Genomic DNA, 20,665 nt, shown 5'->3' on the forward strand with positions numbered 1-20,665 from the left:
TCTTTATGGGACAACCATCCCCATGTTCTTCATTTCCCTCATTTTATGCAACATTTAAGTGCCTCCAAAGACTTTTGAATGATGTTTTATTTGTTCCAGGTTACAGCATTTATACAGAGCCTGGTGGACTCCTGATATTTCACTGTTTGCATTTCATGTGTCTTTCTCTTCTAGGTTGTTCTAGACACAATAAGAAGTAGCAATTAGATGGGGACATGCATGTTTTTAAAGTGGGTGAATATGTAATGCCCCAAAGTTGTAGTGTATGTGCCTTTAAGACGTATCAGAGCTGGCAGCTACCTTATTAACATTTTCCTTTGCAAATAATGGACATGAGAATTCAGTACATAGAAGTGGTTGATATATGCACAAAGTGATGGGCTTATTATGCTCTGCCATTAAGAGGATGTTAAGGGTTAAAGGGTTGGTCCAAGGGCCAAACTAAATTTTCATCTAAATCCCTATCTATTTAGTGTCGTAATCTAAACTATTTTCTAATATACTTGCATTAAAAATTCCCTACTGTTCCCTAACTACACTAACTGCTATTCTATATTTTCTCCCTGCTTCCTGTGTGATGAGCCTTCGTTTGAGAATCCCAGTGCATGCTGGGATACTTAAATGAAGCGCCATCGGGGGTCAGTGCTGTGGTCACTGCCAGACTTCCTGCCACCTCCCTGAAATGCAGCATCATTTGTGACGCTCGTTTCAGGGGCTGGGCTAGTCCTTGCTCTGTCTCAGTGCTCTGGGTTGCCAGCTATGATCAGTAGTAATGAGCCGGTAACACAGAGGAGAGCGCACTGTCAGAGCGCCGTGTTAGTGACAAGCCCAGGGGGATGGGGACTCAGTACCTGGGCCTTTGCCTTGGGGATGTCGCGGTGGTCGGCTCCCTGGCCCGTACCCTGGGGTCAGCTTTTAAAAGGGGATTGTTTGTTAAGTTTATGAAAGTTCGTGACGCCACCTGTGGTTTCTGGTGAGAATCACCAGCGCTGCGGCAGTCCACTGAGGCCGGTGATAAGGCAGCTTGATGGTATAGCTCCCCACAGGTGGAGCTAGGCCTCAGGGCAGTGTACGGAGAGGGGGATGCAGTACAGAGGGGACCCAGCCGGGTCAGAGCAAGAATAGGAGCACACACGAAAGTCACTTCAGTACCTTTTACTGATGGAAATTCAGGCATGTCCCGGAGCACTGTAGGGTGAAGGGTGCACGTCCGGATACTCCCCAGTGAGCGGGTGTAGGGCCTCCTGTTTCTTGCCTCTGCGTAGTAAGTTTCTGACCTGCCTGGAGCTAGGCCTAACTTTATCTCTGTCCTGCACCGGCTGACTTGGAGATAGGGCCTTCTGTTGGAGATCACTCTCCCTATTCTCTGGGGTCTCCGTGATTCCTGACCCTGGTACATATCAGCTTTTGGTGATCCTGGGTCATGTAGTTCACCAGGGGTTCCGGTTGTTTTCTACTGGTCATGAAGATCCACGTAGACTCTTGGACCCGGTGTCCAGTATATTCTTCATGGTGAGCTGGTTAAGCTCCTCTGCCCCCTATGTTAGTCACTTTCCACTCGCCTTCGGCCCCGCTCGGGCCCTCACTAGGCTACACACACTGCAGCCGGGACGCTGCTCTTCTTCGCCGCTCTCAGAGTGTCGGCACACTCCTAGCTCTCTATCCTGAGCTCTGTGAGTTCTAGTCTGGACTCACTCTACAGACTGTACTGAAATCTTTCTGCAGGAACTGCTAGGCTCTGGCTCGACTGCACTGACTCCTTCTGTGTCTGAGCAGGAACTCCCTAGCTGATCTGTACTCTAGCAGGCTAGGAACTGAACTGCCTAGCTCCACCTTCCCTATTTATATCCCTAACGGGCTCCCTCTGGTGGTCTGAGGTGGAAGGTGGAGGTGTGTGTATGCTGTGGGGGCCTCTTGTGGAGAAATCCGGCAATACACCCCTCTAGGATCTGTGGTACCAAGCGCAGATGGGCGCCACATTAGAATTCCCGATGTGCAGGAGACCAGTGACGTCACTTGCGAGGATGGCTTTGGTCACTGCACGCTAGGTACCCTGACACTCCACACTAACATTGCGCTCTCATCTGTGTTGCCAGCTCATTACTACTGATTATAGCTGGCAACAGAGCACTGGGACAGAGCAAAGACTAGCCCAGCCCCTGAAAAGAGCGTCACTGACCACAGCCTTTTTGCTCCCGGATGATGCTTAGTTTGAGCACAAGCTAGGCACAATGTATGGGGGCAATACACTCTATGGGGGCAAAATGTATGAGGGCGCTACAATATATGGGTTACTACACTGTATGGGGGCACAATGTATAGGCACTAAACTGGCCGATTTGCAATTCTCCAGAAAAAAGCCTGGCGTGAATGTTGCAAAATAATCACTGCAGCCGTAGATGAATTCATTGAGAGGTGCAATTTCTACGGTAGGGTTATTTTTTGGATTTTCTGCTGTTCTGGATCCTTCGGGGCTCCGCAAATGTTGCCCTCAAACTATTCTAGAAAAATCTGTGCTCCAAAAGCCAAATTATGCTCCTTCCTTCTCAGCCCTGATGTGTGGTCTAACAGTAATTTCTGACGACATATGGGACATCACCACGTTCGGGAGAAATAGCGTAAAATTAGTTATGTGGTCCAGTTTCACCTATTAACCCTTGTGTACCTGACAAATTGGCAGCAGATAAATTTTTTTTACATTTTTACCACTAAAATGTTATATTTCCACATCTCAGTGTTATAAAATTCCGTGAGGCACCTATGGGTTCAAAATACTCACTATACCCCTAGATGAATTCCTTAACCAGTGAAGCTTACAATATGGGGTCATCTGGGTTTTTTTATGCTGTTGTGGCATCTCAGGGGCTTGGCTAATGGAGCCCACAATCTATTCACACGGAATCTGCATTATAAAAACCAAGTAGCGCTTCTTCTAATCCTATCCACACCGTGTGCTCAAACGGTAGTCTACAACTACATATGGGGTACTGCCACGTTCCGTACGAATTGCATAACAAATTATGGGGTCCATTTTCTCCTATTACCCTTTGTGTAAATTATAAATTTGGTGATTTGGTGCTAAAACAGTATTTTTTAGTGGAAACAATTTAATTGTTTTGTTTTTACATTTAAATGTTAAAAAGTTTCGTGAATCACCTGCAGGTTAAAAATATTCAGTACACCCCCTAGATGAAGTCCTTGAAGGGTCTAGTTTCCAAAATGGGGTCACTTGTTGGGGGTTTCTGCTGTTTAGGCACCTTAAGGGCCCTGCAAATGTGACATGGTGCTGGCAATCTATTTCAGACATATTTGTGTTCCAAAATTCAAATGGGGCTCTTTCCCTTTTGAGTGTCTCCGGACAGAGGTTTCTGACTACATGTGGTGTATGAGCACGCTCAGAAGAAACTGGGTAATAAATTTTGTGGTCAATTTTATCACGCCATCCCTTGTAAAAGTGAAAAAATTGGGGCTAAAGCAACATTTAAGAGGTCAAATTATTATTTTTTTTCATTCCACTTTGCTGTGTCCTGTGTAGCACCTGGATAGTTAAAAAAAAAACTCATGACAGCTGTTTTGAGGGGTGTGGTTTTTAAACTGGTATCTTTTTTTGGAAGTTTCTAATATATAATCCCCTCAAAGTCAATTTAAATCTGAATAGGTCCCTAAAGAAATAGGTTTTGTAAATTTCTTAAAAAAATGAGAAATTGCTGCTAATTGTTAAACCCCGCTATAATCCTAGAAAAATAAAATAATGTTGAAAAATTATGCAGTTGTAAAGTAGACATACGGGAAATGTTATTTATTAATTATTTTGTACAGCATGAATAACTGGTTTAAGAATATAAAACGTGAAAGTTTGAAAATTGTGAATATTTCAAAATTTTGGCCAAAAAACACAAAACATATTTACCTAAGTTTACCACTGACATAAAGTACAATGTGTCCCAAAAAAACAAACTCAGAATCCCTGGGATACGTTGAAGAGTTCCAGAGCTATGAGCACATGAAATTACACTGATCATATTTCAAAAATTTGGCCTGGTCAGGAAGGTGAAAATTGGCTCCGTCAGTAAGCAGATGTTTATAATGATTGTCCATGAGTACAATGAAAGCTCAGAGTTTCTTCTCGCAAATGGAAAATGGGGTGCTATCATGGCAGTCCCTGTCATTCCATTGTGCTTCCTTCCAAACTTGGCCACAATCCTCGTTACCTCCATAACTATTGGGCTCGTTGGGCTTCCAGTTCCTGCAACAGAGAAGAGATGATACAAGATAATGACAATGACGTAAGAGAAGTTAGTGCCCTACCCTTGGTGGATACACCAGAAATGGCTTCTAGAATGTCACGCTTGTGGATCGTTCACCCACTGCGCCATGGACCGGGGAGAGCCTGGAGGGGCGAAACTAAGTGCCCACTTGAGGTTTCATTAGAGCTCCTGGTGGTGGGGTTAGATTTGAGCTCAGGTGGATGCCAGGTGCTATTCCACGACAAATTCTGGTACCACAGCAGCTGACCCCACGGGTCAGGGCAATAGAATGGACTAGGCGATACAGAGGATATAGATGTAGCTGTTCGTTCAGATGGGACAGATACTGGAACTTGTACTGGCAGCATGGGATTCAGGCTCAGGTACCGCCGGAGTGATTTCGGATTCAGGTACCACTGGAGCGGTTTCAAGTTCATGTACCACACAGACAGGGTGGGATCCAAAGAGCGGTACTGGTACAGATTAAACTGGACTGGTACAGGCACCTGATCACTAGCTTGCAAACTGACTAACTACAATTGTTGCTTAGGCACCTCCAAACAAGTGGAGATGCCTTAAGTATTTAGTGCCTCCCAGTTATTGGCTGGTGACACATTAGGAGTGTGCGCGCCGTCTCTTTAAGAGACAGGAAGCGTGTGCGTGCCATAAGCACTCTACCAGAGAACCTGTGTGGTGCATGCAAACCCTGGGACAAAGAAGGCACAGCAGGGCAGCCTTGGCAGTGAGTAAGTCAGCCGGGTGGGAGGAGCACATGCATGAAGGGACGCTGGTGTTGCATAGAAGATATTTTAAACATATCTATAGGCCTCTATTTGCTCATTCTTGGTCAAAGGAGTGTCCTTTCCCTTTTAGCTTTAGTTGAGCTGGTATACACCAGTATATCTTTATTATATATGCATAGTAAAGTATAGTGAATTGTGTAGGTGTTATGTGGATCTTAAATATTGATGACCTATGCCAAGTAGATAGCAGACAACCATAGATATATTTTTGGCATTGAACCTGCAGCTGTAATCATTCTTCTTGTTGGTGGAGTTTACAGAGGTTTTCTCCCCATGGATCACTTATCCATATATCCATAGATAATCTGTGGAATAGAAAGCTTACTTATAGGATGATTTGTAGTCCGTTCCATCGACCCATGTCCAGTTTCCTTCCGCCTCTGTGTCAGTTAGACCAATCCAATAAGCTATGTTCTTTGTTTTTCCACCAATAAATGTCTGTCAGGACAAATAAGAAAATTAAAAGATGAACCTTTGTTCACAGACTTCCTAGGGGAGACTGAGTTTATTACTGGACAAAAAATAATTTTGCAAGTCTGCATGGATAGTATAGAACGTTAAGGGATGGTACAAAGGTCATCACTTCTATGTATTCCATAGCTTGAGATACAGCAGCATTATGGGCTGGTCTTGCATTGGATAATGCCTTTGTGGTTCCTTTTGTTAGCCCCCTCTCCATCTGTTATATTAGCATACAAATCATTATACTATTCAGTAACTTATGGTTCCAAGTAACATAATAACACTGCCATTCAGTGGCCTAGATATCACTGACATAGCGTGTACTAAATAACAATGCTATCCAATACTACCACCACTATAATCTGCAGAAAATACCCGCATACCACCATAACATCATATACACCAAACAAACTTCAAAGGAGTGGGCCAGATAGTAAAGATCTACATGGGTCTCCAATTATGGTGTTGGTTTTTGTCACTCAGGGTAAAAGTGATGGCTTTTTGCTACCTCCGATCTTCTGCTTGAAAAAAGGAGTCACCCAAAAGCAAAGAGGATGGGTCCAACCATCAGTGATCTGCCCGTATCATTGCCCTATGTAAAAGTGTGGCTGAATAAACGACAAATAAAATGGGTATTTATTTGAACCAGGCTTGGACTGGCCCTCAGGAGAACAGGAGAATCCTCTGGTGGGCCATCACCCTCTTATATGAGCAGTACTTGGCACAATATACTTGAATCACTATGTACAGACAAAGGCAACATCTTATTCATTTAACAAGCTACCCAGTTCATTATTATATAAATGTGTGATTGAGGATAATGTCACATGAGCATTGTAGTTTGGTACTCACTCGGCTGCGGTTGAGGTAGGCAGAGGAAGCGCTTTCATTGAAATCCAGGCTGGTTTATTAAGATAGCATAAACCGCTCAGGAAGCAAAACAAAAAAAAACAGTCTTTTCTGGCACAAAGTGGCAACACAAAGTAAAATGTCCATACAACGTTGTGGGTTCACCCGCTCAGGTTAGTGTCCAGTCCTTATGGTCCTTACCACAGACCAATACCCTGGAGATCCATACATCTCCAAACACAGACACTAAATGAGACACTCAGTCTCCATTTTATTTCCAAAACCTCGCCCTGTAGTGGGGATATATGAGCACCTATTCCCTCCCATCTCATATGACTACTCGTAAAACCCGGCCCTGGTACGCCCTATCAACCCTCTCAGCACTACGCGTACTGAAGCATGCTTTCCCGGGTTTACATCACCGACGCTACCATCCACGATGATACATAGCTCCCCTCAAGGATCTTTCCAGTGACCATCTTACATACCCCCCCCTCTGCCCAAAACCGGGGGGGCTTGGCACCTTCCACTATGGAGTAATTCTTCTCACAGGATGTCAGCTTCCGACTTAAATACATTATGGGGTGCTCAACCCCGTTCACCTCTTGTGATAGGACAGCACCCAGCCCAACATCTGACGCGTCCTTCTGAACTACAAACTCCTTCAAGAAATCCAGTGCCACTAGCACTGATTGTTTACACAGAGCTAGCTTCAGCTCCTGAAAAGCCATCTCAGCCTCTGGAGACCACTTAGCCAAAGCCAACTTTTTCCCTTTAAGGAGGTCTATCAAAAGGGCGGCTATCATGGCGAAGTTAGGGATAAACCAGCGGTAATAGCCCACGATGCCAAAGAACGCTCTGATGCTTCCCCAATCCTGGCTGTAAATCACGATGTCATCCAGGTATGCCGCTGCAAACTTCTTGTGGGGAGCTTGGATCCAGTCCATGGCTCTCTGAAAGGTAGCTGGAGCTCCTTGCAACCCAAATGTCATCCTTGTGTACTAGAAACAACTGTCTGGCATTGACAAGGCCATCTTCTCCTTGGCATCTTGGGATATGGGTATTTGCCAATATCCTTTTGTGAGGTCAAGGATGGTAATGTACCTGGCCGGCCCCAACCTTTCAATCAGTTTGTTTACCCTGGGCATTGGGTAGATGTCGAACTTTGAGACCTTGTTGGTCTTCCTATAGTCATTGCAAAACCGCCATTCTCCATCTGATTTCGGCACTAAGACTATGGGACTGGACTAGCCACTCTTGGACTCCTCAATGACTCCCATGCTCAGCATCCGCTTCACCTATTTCAAGATCACCTCTTGGCGGGCTTCAGGAATCCGGTACAGCTTCATTCTGGCACAGACGGGTCTGGCTTTTAAAGTGTTGCTTTTTAAGGGGCTAAAAATGAAATATGCCAGAAATGGGCCAGAAGTGACCAGAAGGTACGGATAACTATTTAATATTTTAACTTAGATTCTCTTTCACATTCACACTTAGCATTCATTATGCTTACATATGCCCTTACTGTTTTTGCCCCACTAATTCTCACTCTCCTTCACTATTCCCAAACCCCAGCACCCTCTAACCAAATCATCATCTCTCCTTCCCTCTTACCTTCCCACCTGACCTCATCTACAGACCTGCTCCTCAACCTCAGATCGATCCTACCAAAACATAAAACAAGCCGGACACGCTCCTTCTCCCACCTGCTCTCCTTCTCTCTGTTTCTCCTCACTGCTGGCGACATATCTCCCAATCCTGGACCCCCACAGCGTGCACCTTCCATAAATTGCCGACCTATTGCCTCAAACCAACTGCAAACTACCACAACCTCTCTTACGCAAAACCAGTCCCCCTGACGCCCACCCCCCTGCTCCCTCTCTCTGGAGTACTCTGGAATGCCCGCTCTGTGTGCAACAAGCTCCATTTTGTCCAAGACCTCTTTACCTCTCATCATTCTCCTTCATAGGCATCACAGAGACATGGCTGACACCCTCTGACACTGCCTCCCCTGCTGCGCTGTGTTATGGTGGCTTGCAGACATGGTGGAGGAGTGGGTCTTCTCTCTAACACAACTGCACCTTTAGCCCTACTCCTCCTCTTCCCTCCCTTATTCTCCCTTCTTTTGAAGTCCACTCTGTCCGCATTTACTCTCCCTCCAACCTCCAAGTGACTGTCATATACCGACCCTCAAGCTCGGTGACTGCGTTTATTGACCAATTCTCCACCTGGCTTCTTTACTTTCTCACTGCTGACATTCCCACAATCATCATGGGCGATTTCAACATCCCCACTGACACTCGCCAGTCAGCAGCATCCAAACTCCTGTCACTTACTTCATCCTTTGGACTTACTCAGTGGTCCTCCTCAGCCACCCACACAGACGGACACGCACTAGCCCTCATCTTCACCCGACTCTAATCCCTATCTAACCTCACAACCTCCCCCCTACCCCTATCTGACCACCATCTACTCACTTTCTCATCCCTGTCCTCCTCACCTGTCACCGATGTCCAGCAACTGGCACACCCCTGCAGAAACCTTGCACATCTAGACACCCACACACTCTCTGACTCTGTTCTACCACTGACATCCATATCTTCACGTCATGACACAGACAGCGCCACTGCTTTCTACAATGCCACTCTCGCATCAGCTATTGACTCGGTCGCCCCTTTTATGCATGGCAGAGCGCGAAGAATCAGCAGGCTACCCTGGCACAACAACCTCACTAAACAGCTTTGACAAGCGCCCAGGGTTTCAGAGCGGTGTTGGAAGAAAACACATACTCAAGATGACTTCACTGCATTCAAACAAGTAACACTCGCATTCAAATCAACACTCACCTCTGCTAAACAGGCCTACTTCACAACCCTCATATCTTCCCTATCCTACAACCCCAAACAGCTATTCAACACTTTTAACTCTCTCCTCCGCCCTCCACTGCCCCCTCCGACCTCCGTCACCTCAGCTGAGGAGTTTGGCACACACTTCAAAAACAAGATTGACCAAACACGGCAAGTCTTTACTGTCCGACCACCACAACCCCTTTGTTTCCAACACCATTGCCTTACCCCCATAACCTCCCTTACCAACATCACGGAAAGAGACCTTACTCGTCTCCTCTCCAAATCACACCTCACCCCATGTGCACTCGACCCCATCCCATCCCACCTCATCCCCAACCTCACCCCCACACTCATCCCATCCCTAACCCATCTTTTCAACCTATTACTATCTTCTGGTACCTTCCCTGCTGCCTTCAAACATGCCACAATCACACCCATCCTCAAAAAGCCATCCCTCGACCCAACCGCCTTGTCCAGCTATCGCCCCATATCGCTGCTCCCATTTGCCTCCAAACTCCTTGAGCAACACGTTCACGCTGAACTTTCCTCCCACTTCTCATCTAACTCCCTCTTTGACAACCGACAATCCGGCTTCCGCCCTCACCATTCCACCGAAACTGCCCTTACCAAATCACCAATGACTTACTTACAGCCAAAGCTAACAGACAATTCTCTGTACTCCTTCTTCTTGACCTGTCCTCTGCTTTCGATACAATTGACCACTACCTCCTACTACAGATCCTATCTTCCTTTGGCGTCAAAGACATTGCCCTATCTTGGATCTCCTCATACCTTTCTAACCGCACATTTAGCGTCTCCCACTCCCACACTACCTCCGCCCCCTCTCTGTTGAAGTCCCTCAAGGCTCTATCCTAGCACCCCTACTCTTCTCCATCTATACCCTTGGCCTGGGACAGCTCATAAAATCCCATGGCTTCCAGTACCATCTGTACGCTGATGACACCCAGATCTACCTCTCTGGCCCAGATGTCACCTCTCTGCTGTCCAGAGTCCCAGCATGTCTAGCAGCCATATCCTCCTTCTCCTCCCGCTACCTCAAGCTCAATATGGACAAAACTGAACTCATTATCTTTCCCCCATCTCACATATCTTTCCCACCTGATCTTTCTATCACAATAAATTACATCATTCTTTCAACAGTACCGACAATCCGCTGCCTCGGAGTAACCCTTGACTCTGCCCTGTCTTTCAAACCCCACACCCAAGCTCTCGCCACCTCCTGTTGCCTCCAGCTCAAAAATATTTCCAGAATCCATCCTTTCCTCAACCCTCAATCTACTAAACTGCTTGTGCATGCCTTCATCATCTCCCGCCTCGACTACTGCAACATCCTCCTCTGTGGCCTACCTGCTAGCACTATCGCACCCCTCCAGTCCATCCTTAACTCTTCTGCGTGACTGGTCCATCTCTCGCCTCGCTACTCCTCTGCTACCCCCCTTTGCAAATCCCTTCACTGGCTCCCATTTCCCCAGCATATCCAGTTCAAACTACTAACACTGACCTACAAAGCCATCCATAACCTATCTCTTCCGTACATCTCTGAACTAATCTCCCGATATATTCCCTCACGTAATCTCTTGTCCTCCCAAGACCTCCTTCTCTCCTCCACACTTTTTCGTTCCTCACGCAATCGCCTCCAAGATTTCTCCCGAATATCCCCCGTCCTATGGAATGCTGTGCCTCAACACGTCCGTTTATCCAACACACTTGGATCCTTCAGACAGAACCTGAAAACCCATCTCTTCAAACAAGCTTACAGCCTGCCACGACCTTGCTTGCTGTCACCTCAACAACACCGGAGCTACTGCAACCCCTCAACCTACTGTCTCCTTCCCCATTCCTGTAGAATGTAGACCCGCAAGGGCAGGGCCCTCTTCCCTCCGTACCAGTCTATCATTAGTTTGTTTACTGTAAATGATAGCTTTATTTGGTATGTAATCCCTTCTTATGTATAGCGCCATGGAATCAATGGCGCTATATAAATTAATAATAATAATGTTTACTCGGACATGAGTCTCTGTAAGAACCTCATGCTCTATGATCTGAGTACACCCCGGTAGCTCTGAGAACGGGTCTCTGTTCCGCCATAGCAACTCTCAGCACTGTTGCTTCTGGGAGCATGACAGCGACTCTGCCACCTTGACCTTCTTCATGTCGGCTTCAGTCTTCGCCACCAAACAGGCTCCCTATCTTGCCGCTTCCACAGGCTCCCTATCTCGCCATGACTTAATCAGGTTGACGTGGTACACCTGGTAGGGCTTCCTTCTCCCTGGTAGGTTTACTCTATAGTTGACATCTCCAACCTTTTCAACTACTTCATAGGGGCATGCCACTTGACCAGGAATTTGCTCTCCACCGTAGATAGCTGTTAGAACCCTCCTGTTAGTTTTTGCTATCTTGTGTTTTGCGGTCACGTGACCAGCTGCCTATATATTCCAGCTCCGCCCTTCTGGCTTTGCTGGACTTCAGTGTTGTTTTGACTGTCTCTCTAGCCAGGTGCTTCGGTGCCTATCTCTGTCAGTTCTTGGTCCTCTGGACCTTTAGCACTTTTTGTCCGTTTGTCCTTTTTGCTCTGCAACAACTTCTGTTTAGGATGTGTCCCATTTTTGTCCCAGTCCTTAGTTCTTTTAAGGACCCCTCCCTTAATTCTATAGGTCTCCGTTCAGACTAGCCGAGGACGAAGGCGGGTCTGTTCACAAGGAACAGGCAGCCCGCTACATCGTAAGTATTCAGCTTAGTCTTACTGTAGGGACAGCTTTCCCTTATCTTTCCTTAGTTTATGTTGCAGATCATAACAATAGCAGCACAAGTACCTGATCTCCAGGGTTAATGTGTCTCACCCTCACCAATCTATTGTACACCCTCGACTGTGCCTCTTGTGCTTTCACAATGGCCATCACCTCAGCAATCCTCTCTTGCATCTGGGCCACATATTCAATTACACTCCTGTAGGGTGTAGACTCTGCCTCCCAGGTCTGTAGGGTGTAGACTCTGCCTCCCAAGTCTCCTTTGCTACGTCCAGGAGTCCGCGGGGGTGTCGGACATATAACAGCTCAAATGGCGAGAATCCAGTAGAGGCCTGTGGGACTTCTCTGATGGAGAACAGAAGGTATGGCAGTAGACAGTTCCAGTCCCGGCCTTGTTTCTCTATAACCTTCTTCAACATGGCCTTCAAGGTTTTATTAAACCTCTCCGCTAAGCCATCTGTCTGGGGTAGTAGACTGAGGTCCTGAGTTGTGTAATTTGCAGGATTTTGCACAACTCCCTCATCATCCTTGACATAAATGGGGTCCCTTGGTTCATTAGGATCTCCTTAGGCAACCCCATTCTAGAAAAGATGCGGACCAGCTCTTGGGCTATGCACTTGGCAGAGGAGTTTTGTAGTGGTACCGCTTCTGGATACCTTGTAGCGTAGTCCAGTACCACCAGAATATACTGATGTGTCCTCTGGCGGACTTGACCAGGGGTCCCACTAGATCCATGGGGATGCGATCGAATGGGACCTCAATGATAGGTAGTGGCACTAAGGGGCTACGGTAGTGAGTTACAGGGGAGGTCAGTTGACTGGTGGGACAGGACCTACAATAATTCACGATCTCTCGGTGACAACCGGGCCAGTAGAACCTCTGGAGGATACTTTCCTCTTTTTTTTCTACCCCCAGATGACCACCTAAGACATGTGCATGGGCCATATCTTACACCCTGTGTCTGCACGGCCCTGGCACTAGTAACTGCTCGATTACCTCTCCTCTGAGCTTGGTAACCCGATATAGTAACTCCCCATTTATGGCAAAGTACGGATATCAGGTGTCAGCCCCCGGCTCTTGAGCAACACCATGCAGAACAGTGACTTCATCAAACGCCCCTTTTAGAGTTAAGTCCCTGAGCTGGGTGGTTCCAAAGTTTCCCTGGACACCTCCAGCTCAGGGATGTTGGCCTCCGAGGATGCTGCCTCATCCTCATCCCTGACAAACACACAAAAGGAAAACCCGTCGGCTCGGCTTGCGATGAGGTTTCTTTAGGAGCGACCTGGTTGTTGTCCTGACAACCTGGCTTCCTCCCTCTCTCCCACAAGTCCCAAAACAAGGCAAAGTCCCGCCCTATTATAACAGGGTGCAATAGGTCCTTGACTACACCCACCTTATGGGACTTGGGCCACAGGGTAGTGTTTAGCGTCCCCATGGATACAGTGGACGCCCACCTTTTTCCCCGGAATCAATCGATGAGGAATTGTGGCCCTCACTAAGGTTACCAAACTCCCCAAGTCCAACAGACCAGTTATTTGAACTCCATTTCCTGACACGGGGCATGCCTGCGGTCCCCCCTGGTTGAGGGACAGCACTGACGGCAGAATATGCAAAGTACGAGCAGCACCGTCCTGTGCTCCAGTCCATTGGCTTGTTTGTCATGGTGCAATGGGCAGCTATGTGACCTGTGGTGTGACATCTCCATCACATTATGTTATTTGGCGGGGCCTTTGGCACCAACTCAAACCCCTCCTGGGCTCTAGGACGCCCTCCAGATGTGGCCCTAGTTACCCTCTTTTGGGTGTCCGCTCCCCTTTGGGAATCTCAGTATGAAGATGCTACAACCGCTGGCTTCCCCAAGGAACTCTCTACCTCCTGGTACCTTTCTACCAACCCCATCGGGTGATGGGCATTACGAGGATCTCCCTGGGCAATCCATGATTACACGGACCTCAGAAGGAAGTGTTATGAACCTGTCCATGACAACTTTCTCCACCATCTGTGCTGGAGAGGAAGATTCAAGTTGCAACCACTTTTGGACCAGGTGTAGGAGGCCGAACATTTGGAACCGGGGAGGTTTGTCACTGCAATAGGCCCAGTGGTGCATCCGTTGCGCCCTGACAGTCACAGTCACTCCCAAGAGCTCTGTTTTCAATTTGGCATACTCCTTTGCTGTTGCCACTGCTGCTGCTGCTGTTGATACTGCTGCTCCTGTTGATGCTGCTGTTGTCACTGATGTTGCTGCTGGAGATTAGTCTGCACCAGTTACTTTCTCAGCTCCTCCATGCTGCTGAACGTCCCTTGCTGGCTGGCAGCCTTCACCCAGGACATATACGGTTTTCTGTAGCAGTCACACTGCCCCTTGGGATTCGTGTCCATGCTTCTAGCACCAATTGTAGGGTTTGTGACTCACCCTCAGAGCCGTGGGGTACTCGGCAGCCGGGCCTATGGATGCCGGTGGGAGATGTCACGGTGGCTGGCCCGGTCCGTGGCCCAGGGCGGTCACCAAAAAGAGGAATTTTGTTTATATGGGGTTTTTGGGATAGTGTTCGTGACGCCACCTGTGGAATGCGGCTAAAGGGAGCCGCCGCTGCGGAGCAGTCCTCTGAAGCAGATGTTAGGGCAGCTTATGATGGAACGGCTCCCCACAGGTGGAGCGGGCCTCAGGGCAGCGTGAGGTAATGGATGGTGGTTCAGGGGAGAGACTGCCAGGATGGTTCAGGAAGAAATGACGGACACTCACACGGGGGTTCACTTCAGTACCTTTACTGGTGTAGATGCAGGTATGGTCCAGGGTACTCGGTAGGCAGGGTGCACTTCTGGACTCTCCCCAGTGAGCGGGTATAGGGCCTCCTGATCCGTTGCTTCCACTTGCTAAGCTTCTGACCTGCCTGGAGCTAGGCCTGGCTTAATTACTGTCTCTCTCTCTTGCACCTGCTGACCTGGTGGTAGGGCCTTCTCTTGGAGATCACTCTCCCTGGACCATGGGGCCTCCATGACTCCTAGCCCTGGTACTGCAGTCAGCGTTGGTCGACCTGGGACTTGTAGTCCTCCAGGTGTCCGGTGGTCCCTACTGGGTATAAAGGGACCCAGTAGGCGCGGACTCAGTATCCGGTGTATATCTCGGGGTGAGCCTGGTACGCTCCTCTGCCCCCTCGACTCCTCTCTCCTTTCCTCTTTGCCGTCGGCCACACTCAGGGCCCTCACTACAGCAGCAGCAGACGAGCTGCGTCTTCGCTGCTCTCAGCGTCAGCACGCTCTCCAACTCACAGACTAAACTGAGCTGCCTGGCTCCACCCTCCCTATATATATCCCTAACGGGCTCCCTCCTGTGGTCTGAGGTGGTAGGGTGGAGGTGTGTGAATGTGTGAGGGCCTCTTGTGGAGAAGTCCATCCATGCACCCTACTGGGTTCTGTGGCACCTGTGCATAGTAGGGCACCACATATGGTACCCACTCGGCTGCGGTTGACGTAGGCACAGGAAGCACTTTCACTGAAATCCAGGCTGGTTTATAAAGATAGCATAAACCGCTCAGGAATCCAAACAAAAAAAACCAGCCTTTTCCAGCACAAAGTGGAAACACAAAGTAAAATGTCCATACAATGTTGCGGGTTCGCCCGCTCAGGTTAGTGTCCAGTCCTTATGGTCCTTGCCACAGACCAACACCCTGGAGATCCACACATCTGCAAACACAGACACTGAATGAGACACTCGGTCTCCATTTTATTTCCAAAACTATGCCCTGGGGTGGGGATATGTGAGCAGCAATTCCCTCCCATCTCTTATGACTGCTCATAAAACCCGGCCCTTGTATTCCCTATTAAACCTCTCAGCACTACACGTGCTGGAGCATGCTTTCCCGGGTTTACATCACTGAAGCTACCAACCTCGATGATACATATCTCCCCTCAAGAATCTGTCCGGCGGCCATCTTACAGCATGTAGTTGAAAAGTGGGGCCCTGAGTTGGAAACTGGTGGGCCCTTGGCATCCGAGTCTGACACAGTTTGAACCCATCTTCTATGTGGGCATTAAAATAATCATTGTCAGCAGCTCATCATCCAGTTTAACAGAGGATGTGCTGCTGAGAATAATGAAATTGTATTGGATTTTCCTCCGCACATACTGCCACTGATAACTATATGTAAATAGAAGCAAACAAGCTTGAGATCCTGTTATGTATGATATAATCGAAGTTTGGTAAACTGGTCAGATATGTGACAATGTATGTGGACCTTTACAGTAATCTAGAAAAGAATAAGAGCAATAAGAAGAATTTTTGGTGATTTCACAGGAACAAAAGTGCAGAATCTTGAGTGGCTTCTGAGGAGCAAGTAACATTCACGTGCCAGGGAATAAATGACTGATTGAACAAAACCTCATGAAAACAAGAGTGCCACCCAAGAGTTATGCCATTGGTACATACTGAAATGTAAGTACAAGGTTTACTTAGATGATGAAAACTAAAGTTCTATTTGATGACGGGTTAATGAGGCCGATTGACTATATACAAGATCTGCGCTAATGTATTGACCTGTTTGCACAGAAACAAAATGATGGGTGAGACAATTGTTTTGTCCCTATTTAGCATCATGCTATCAGCAGAACATTCCCTGGTTGATAAATGATCAAATCAGCCGACGATTCAATAACGCCAGTAAGGCTATGTGCCCACGATGCAGAAATGCTGCATATTTTTTACACTTCTCCCTGGCAGGAAAAATGCATGCGGATTTTACATGCGTTTTTCCCGCCAGGTAGAAGCGTTTGTCAAGCGTTTTTGCATGCATTTCTGCATGCGGGTTATCAAGCGCTTTTCCAAGAGATTTTAGCATCACTTGGAAAAGTGCTTGACAACTTGTTCACACTATATAAATCCATGCAACCGGCATATATAGTGTGACCAAGTAATAGTTAAAAAAAAAGAATAAGAATGGTAAAAAAAAAAAAAAAAGATTATACTCACCTTCCGATGTCCTCCCGGTGTTTTCTCCGCTGCGTCCGGTGTTTTGGGCGGCTCGCGGTGGTGTGAAGGACCTGTGGTGACGTCATTGAGTCATGTGACAGGTCACATGACTCAATGATGTCATGGCAAGTCCTTCACAACACAGCGACCCATACAGCAGACCAAACGGAGGGGAGAAAACACCGGGAGGACATCGGAAGGTAAGTATAATCTTTTTTTTTTATTTTAAATTCTTTTTTTAACAGGTTCTATGGTACCCAGGCCATGATGAGAGTCTCCTCTTCTCCAAACCTGGGTACCATCCGCACATTGAACTGTGTGATATCCGCTTGTGCAGATGCAGTGATGTGGATGTCACGTGGTCCAATGCAAGTCAATGGCGGCGATTCGCTGCGTGTCCGCAAAATTAATGGACATGCTGCGTATTTTTCCGCAATGATGCACAGCACATGCGGATTATCATTGGGGACCATGGGGTACGTATTACCAAGCGTTTTTTTAAGCGTTTTCGCAGCAGAAATTCCGTGGCAAAAACGCTTGAAAAACGCATAGTGGGCATGCAGCCTAAGTGAAATCACAGTCTCTCCTAAGAGAAGACATCCTTCAGCAGATGATGGTTTGAGGGATCTAGCCCTTCTGCTGGTCTTCACAGGATTTACCAGTGCCCACTAGCCCTAAGGACTACAGAGTGAAGCACAGTGAATAGGAGAGGGCAGTCTACAATATCAAACACTACAGACAAATCTAAAAGAATCATTATTGAAAAGTTGCTGTTAGATTGAGCAGTGATGGGATCATTTTGTAGGGGCAGTTTCTGTAGAGAATGGGAAACAGATTGTAAGGGGCCAATATTTGAGATTACAGAGTCATACTGTAGATGATTGGGTGTTAGTAGACAAGTCTAGAGCCTTCCGTACACATCAGACTAATGATGGTTGAACAAACTAATATTGATTGGTTCGGCTGACAATCTTAGGTGTATAGTGGCCCCTGGTTTTCAGAAAAGATATATCAATCAAGCTTGTCCAATTTTGGCCAGTCGATCGATTTGCTCTCCTAGAGATAAGCCACCACCAAATAAGTCTGGCAGCTCTCATAGAGAACACAGGAGCACCAGGACAAACAAGCACTCCTGTGTACTGGAAAGTCAGCTAAGATGTATGCCAGCCGAACGGTTGGTGAAACAATTGTTCGTTCGACAGTTATCTAATGTGTATGGAGGCCCTGCATTGAGAGCTACACATGTGTAAGAAAGATGGGCGTGGATAGTGGAAAAATGACAATTGGATACAACTTTCAGATTCACTTCAGAAGCTGCCAATGGTGAGGCACATCCTGAAGTCCTCACCTTGGCCGCCAGTTGATCTTGATCGACCTCTATTCCTGTTCACAATAATATAAGGACTAGTAATACCGAAATAACAAAATTGCCCACTCTATGGCACATGTTGAAATCCAGAAAAACCAAGGCAGTAGATTCTAAATAAAAAACCTTGAACTTTATTCGATATTAGTTAAAATAATGAAATTAAGACAAAAAAGGCTATGTTCCGGCCATAGTTGGCCTTTCTCAAACCTAAAAAAATACAGCTTTGAATAAGGATCAAGTTCTTTATTAAGAATCTACTGCCTTGGTGGCTAAGCTTTTCAGGATGTCTACATTGCTTTCGGACCTGGAGGGAGGCCTTGCTGAGCTAAGTACGGATTTGGTCAATTGTGCATATGAATCTACTGTTGGACACTATGGCACATGTTGTTATGCCTTTAAACCAACTGTTAATCAGATACATATGTGACATCTCACCTGCTCATTTTTGTTGTTGATCACAGCTAAATCAGAGTTCTTCATTACGCACATGGACCGGGCTCTAAACCAGTTAGATTTGGTGCTTGAAAAAAAATAGCATTTGCTTTCAAACATACTCCAACCAGCATCACAGGTGTTTTTCTCTGAAATTGAGAAAATGTTATATTGTAAGGGATTGTACAGAATTAGTAAAAAAAAATAGAGGCTTCCTCTCAAAAGCAGTATCACATCTGTTAGCGGGTTGTTTCGGTTCTTACAGCACAACTGCATTCAAGTGAATAGGGCTGAGCTGCAATACCAGGCACGGCCTTTGCACAAGAGCAGCACTGTTTGCCTAGGGTGCTCGGGTATGCACCGAGTATCGAAGGTCCTCGAGTGACACGTTCGAGTCCCTGCCGCTGCATATTTCACGGCTGTTAAACAGCCACAAAACATGCGGGTATTGTCCGTGTTTGTCAGGTAATCCCCACATGTTTTGTGGCTGTTTAACAGCAGCGAAACATGCGGCCTTGGGGACTCGAAAATCTCATTCGAGCACCCACGATACTTGGTGCATATCCGTGCACCCTAGGCAAACTCGAGTAACGAGCACTTGTGCTCATCACTACTTGGTACCATTCCGATATTTTTGGTATTGGGTATGTTATCAAAAAGATACTGAAAATTTGTTTGTACAACAAGATGTATAATATTTATGCCTTTTTAAATTGATGGCTTATACTTTGGATAGGTCATTGATATTAGATCGGTGGCGGTCCCACTTTCAGCAAATGCCTCACCATCAATTTGAAGGAGCCATGGTGATCCAGCAAGTGGTGCGACCTGGAATGGTGGTGATGCCAAAAGTCGAAAGTCAGATCTAATTTTGATGTGCTATGTTGGGGATGGTTTTCCATTTTTCTACTGCTTTCACTACCTTATATTCATCTTAGTTTTATAAAGGACCCAAGCTGCATGCAAATCTGTGCCAAGTGGTCCTATGAGTTTCTTTGGACCAAGTTGAGACCATATTTCTGCCTGCATTCATCGGCCCTGTGTCTAGATCATATAGAGATGTCACCTACATCAATCAGAAGTAGAGGGGTGGTGATTGCGAGAGGCGGTACAAAGCGAGGCCTAGAGGCGCCCATTGGACCAATTGGCAAAGATGTGCATGCAGAGCGGGAATTTAATAAAACTATTTTTCAAGGTATGATGCACTAGTATGAGCATATAAAGGGCTTGTAGGGGTTTAATTAGGATGCATATATAGTGGTGACCCACAATAAATAAAATGAAAACCAGCAGACAGTTTCCCTTTAAGTGGGGTTATCTGACCTGTTAAGAAAAAATAAAAACAGCAGCAAAATATTAAGAAAAAAATACTCTGCTCTTCAATCCTCCCTACAGTTCAGTGCAGAAACTCAAGTTGATTGCCAAGTATCTGATTACAAGCAGCTGACCACTGCAGTCAATCGGTGACCTCTGCAGTCATATGTCCTGCACCAAAGGAATTATGGCTTCCATCACTAAGCAGTTAAGCTGGTTGTACGCCATGCACCAGCTGTTTGTGAAAAGATGGGGTAAGCACCAGAGTTTTGGGATCAAGAAGTAATTGGAGAAGTGAGTATTAGCTTTTTTTTGTTGTTATTTTTTCACTTTAGCTGTTGTTTTTACATAGGTCAGAGAACTCCTTAAAAAAATTAGCTTTTCACGTGTTAATGTCTTTTTCCAATGGTTGTCAGGAACCTCGTTTTCTAGTGTTATGTATATGGCACATTGATAAGTCTCCCCTCTGTATAGTTCTTTCTTACTTTTTGCCTCGTACTCTACAGTTTTCAATTTTTCAATCAACGAATTAACTGTAAAAGAGGAAATGAACAAAATCTTGTGGTTAAGTAAGAAACATGTTGAGTCAATTATGTTACTCATTTTTTA

At 46.5% G+C, this 20,665-nt stretch overlaps 1 protein-coding gene across 4 annotated transcripts in view; it reads right to left on the reverse strand.

Moving 5' to 3' along the window:
- Window positions 1-3,784: 3,784 nt before the first annotated feature.
- LOC141166935 (hepatic lectin-like) overlaps window positions 3,785-20,665 on the reverse strand; it is a 149,866-nt gene continuing 132,985 nt past the window's right edge. For all 4 annotated transcript variants that reach the window (XM_073654143.1, XM_073654145.1, XM_073654142.1 and 1 more), the window contains 4 exons: window positions 20,542-20,589; window positions 18,746-18,891; window positions 5,376-5,488; window positions 3,785-4,246 (listed from right to left, as the gene is read on the reverse strand). In XM_073654143.1, the coding sequence (XP_073510244.1) occupies window positions 4,114-4,246; window positions 5,376-5,488; window positions 18,746-18,891; window positions 20,542-20,589 (440 nt within the window). In that variant the 3' untranslated portion in view covers window positions 3,785-4,113. The remainder of the gene's footprint in view (window positions 4,247-5,375; window positions 5,489-18,745; window positions 18,892-20,541; window positions 20,590-20,665) is intronic.

Source organism: Phyllobates terribilis, unplaced genomic scaffold (assembly GCF_046119375.1).
Source record: "Phyllobates terribilis strain yellow unplaced genomic scaffold, ASM4611937v1 Scaffold_11__3_contigs__length_659146591, whole genome shotgun sequence".
NCBI lineage: Eukaryota > Metazoa > Chordata > Amphibia > Anura > Dendrobatidae > Phyllobates > Phyllobates terribilis.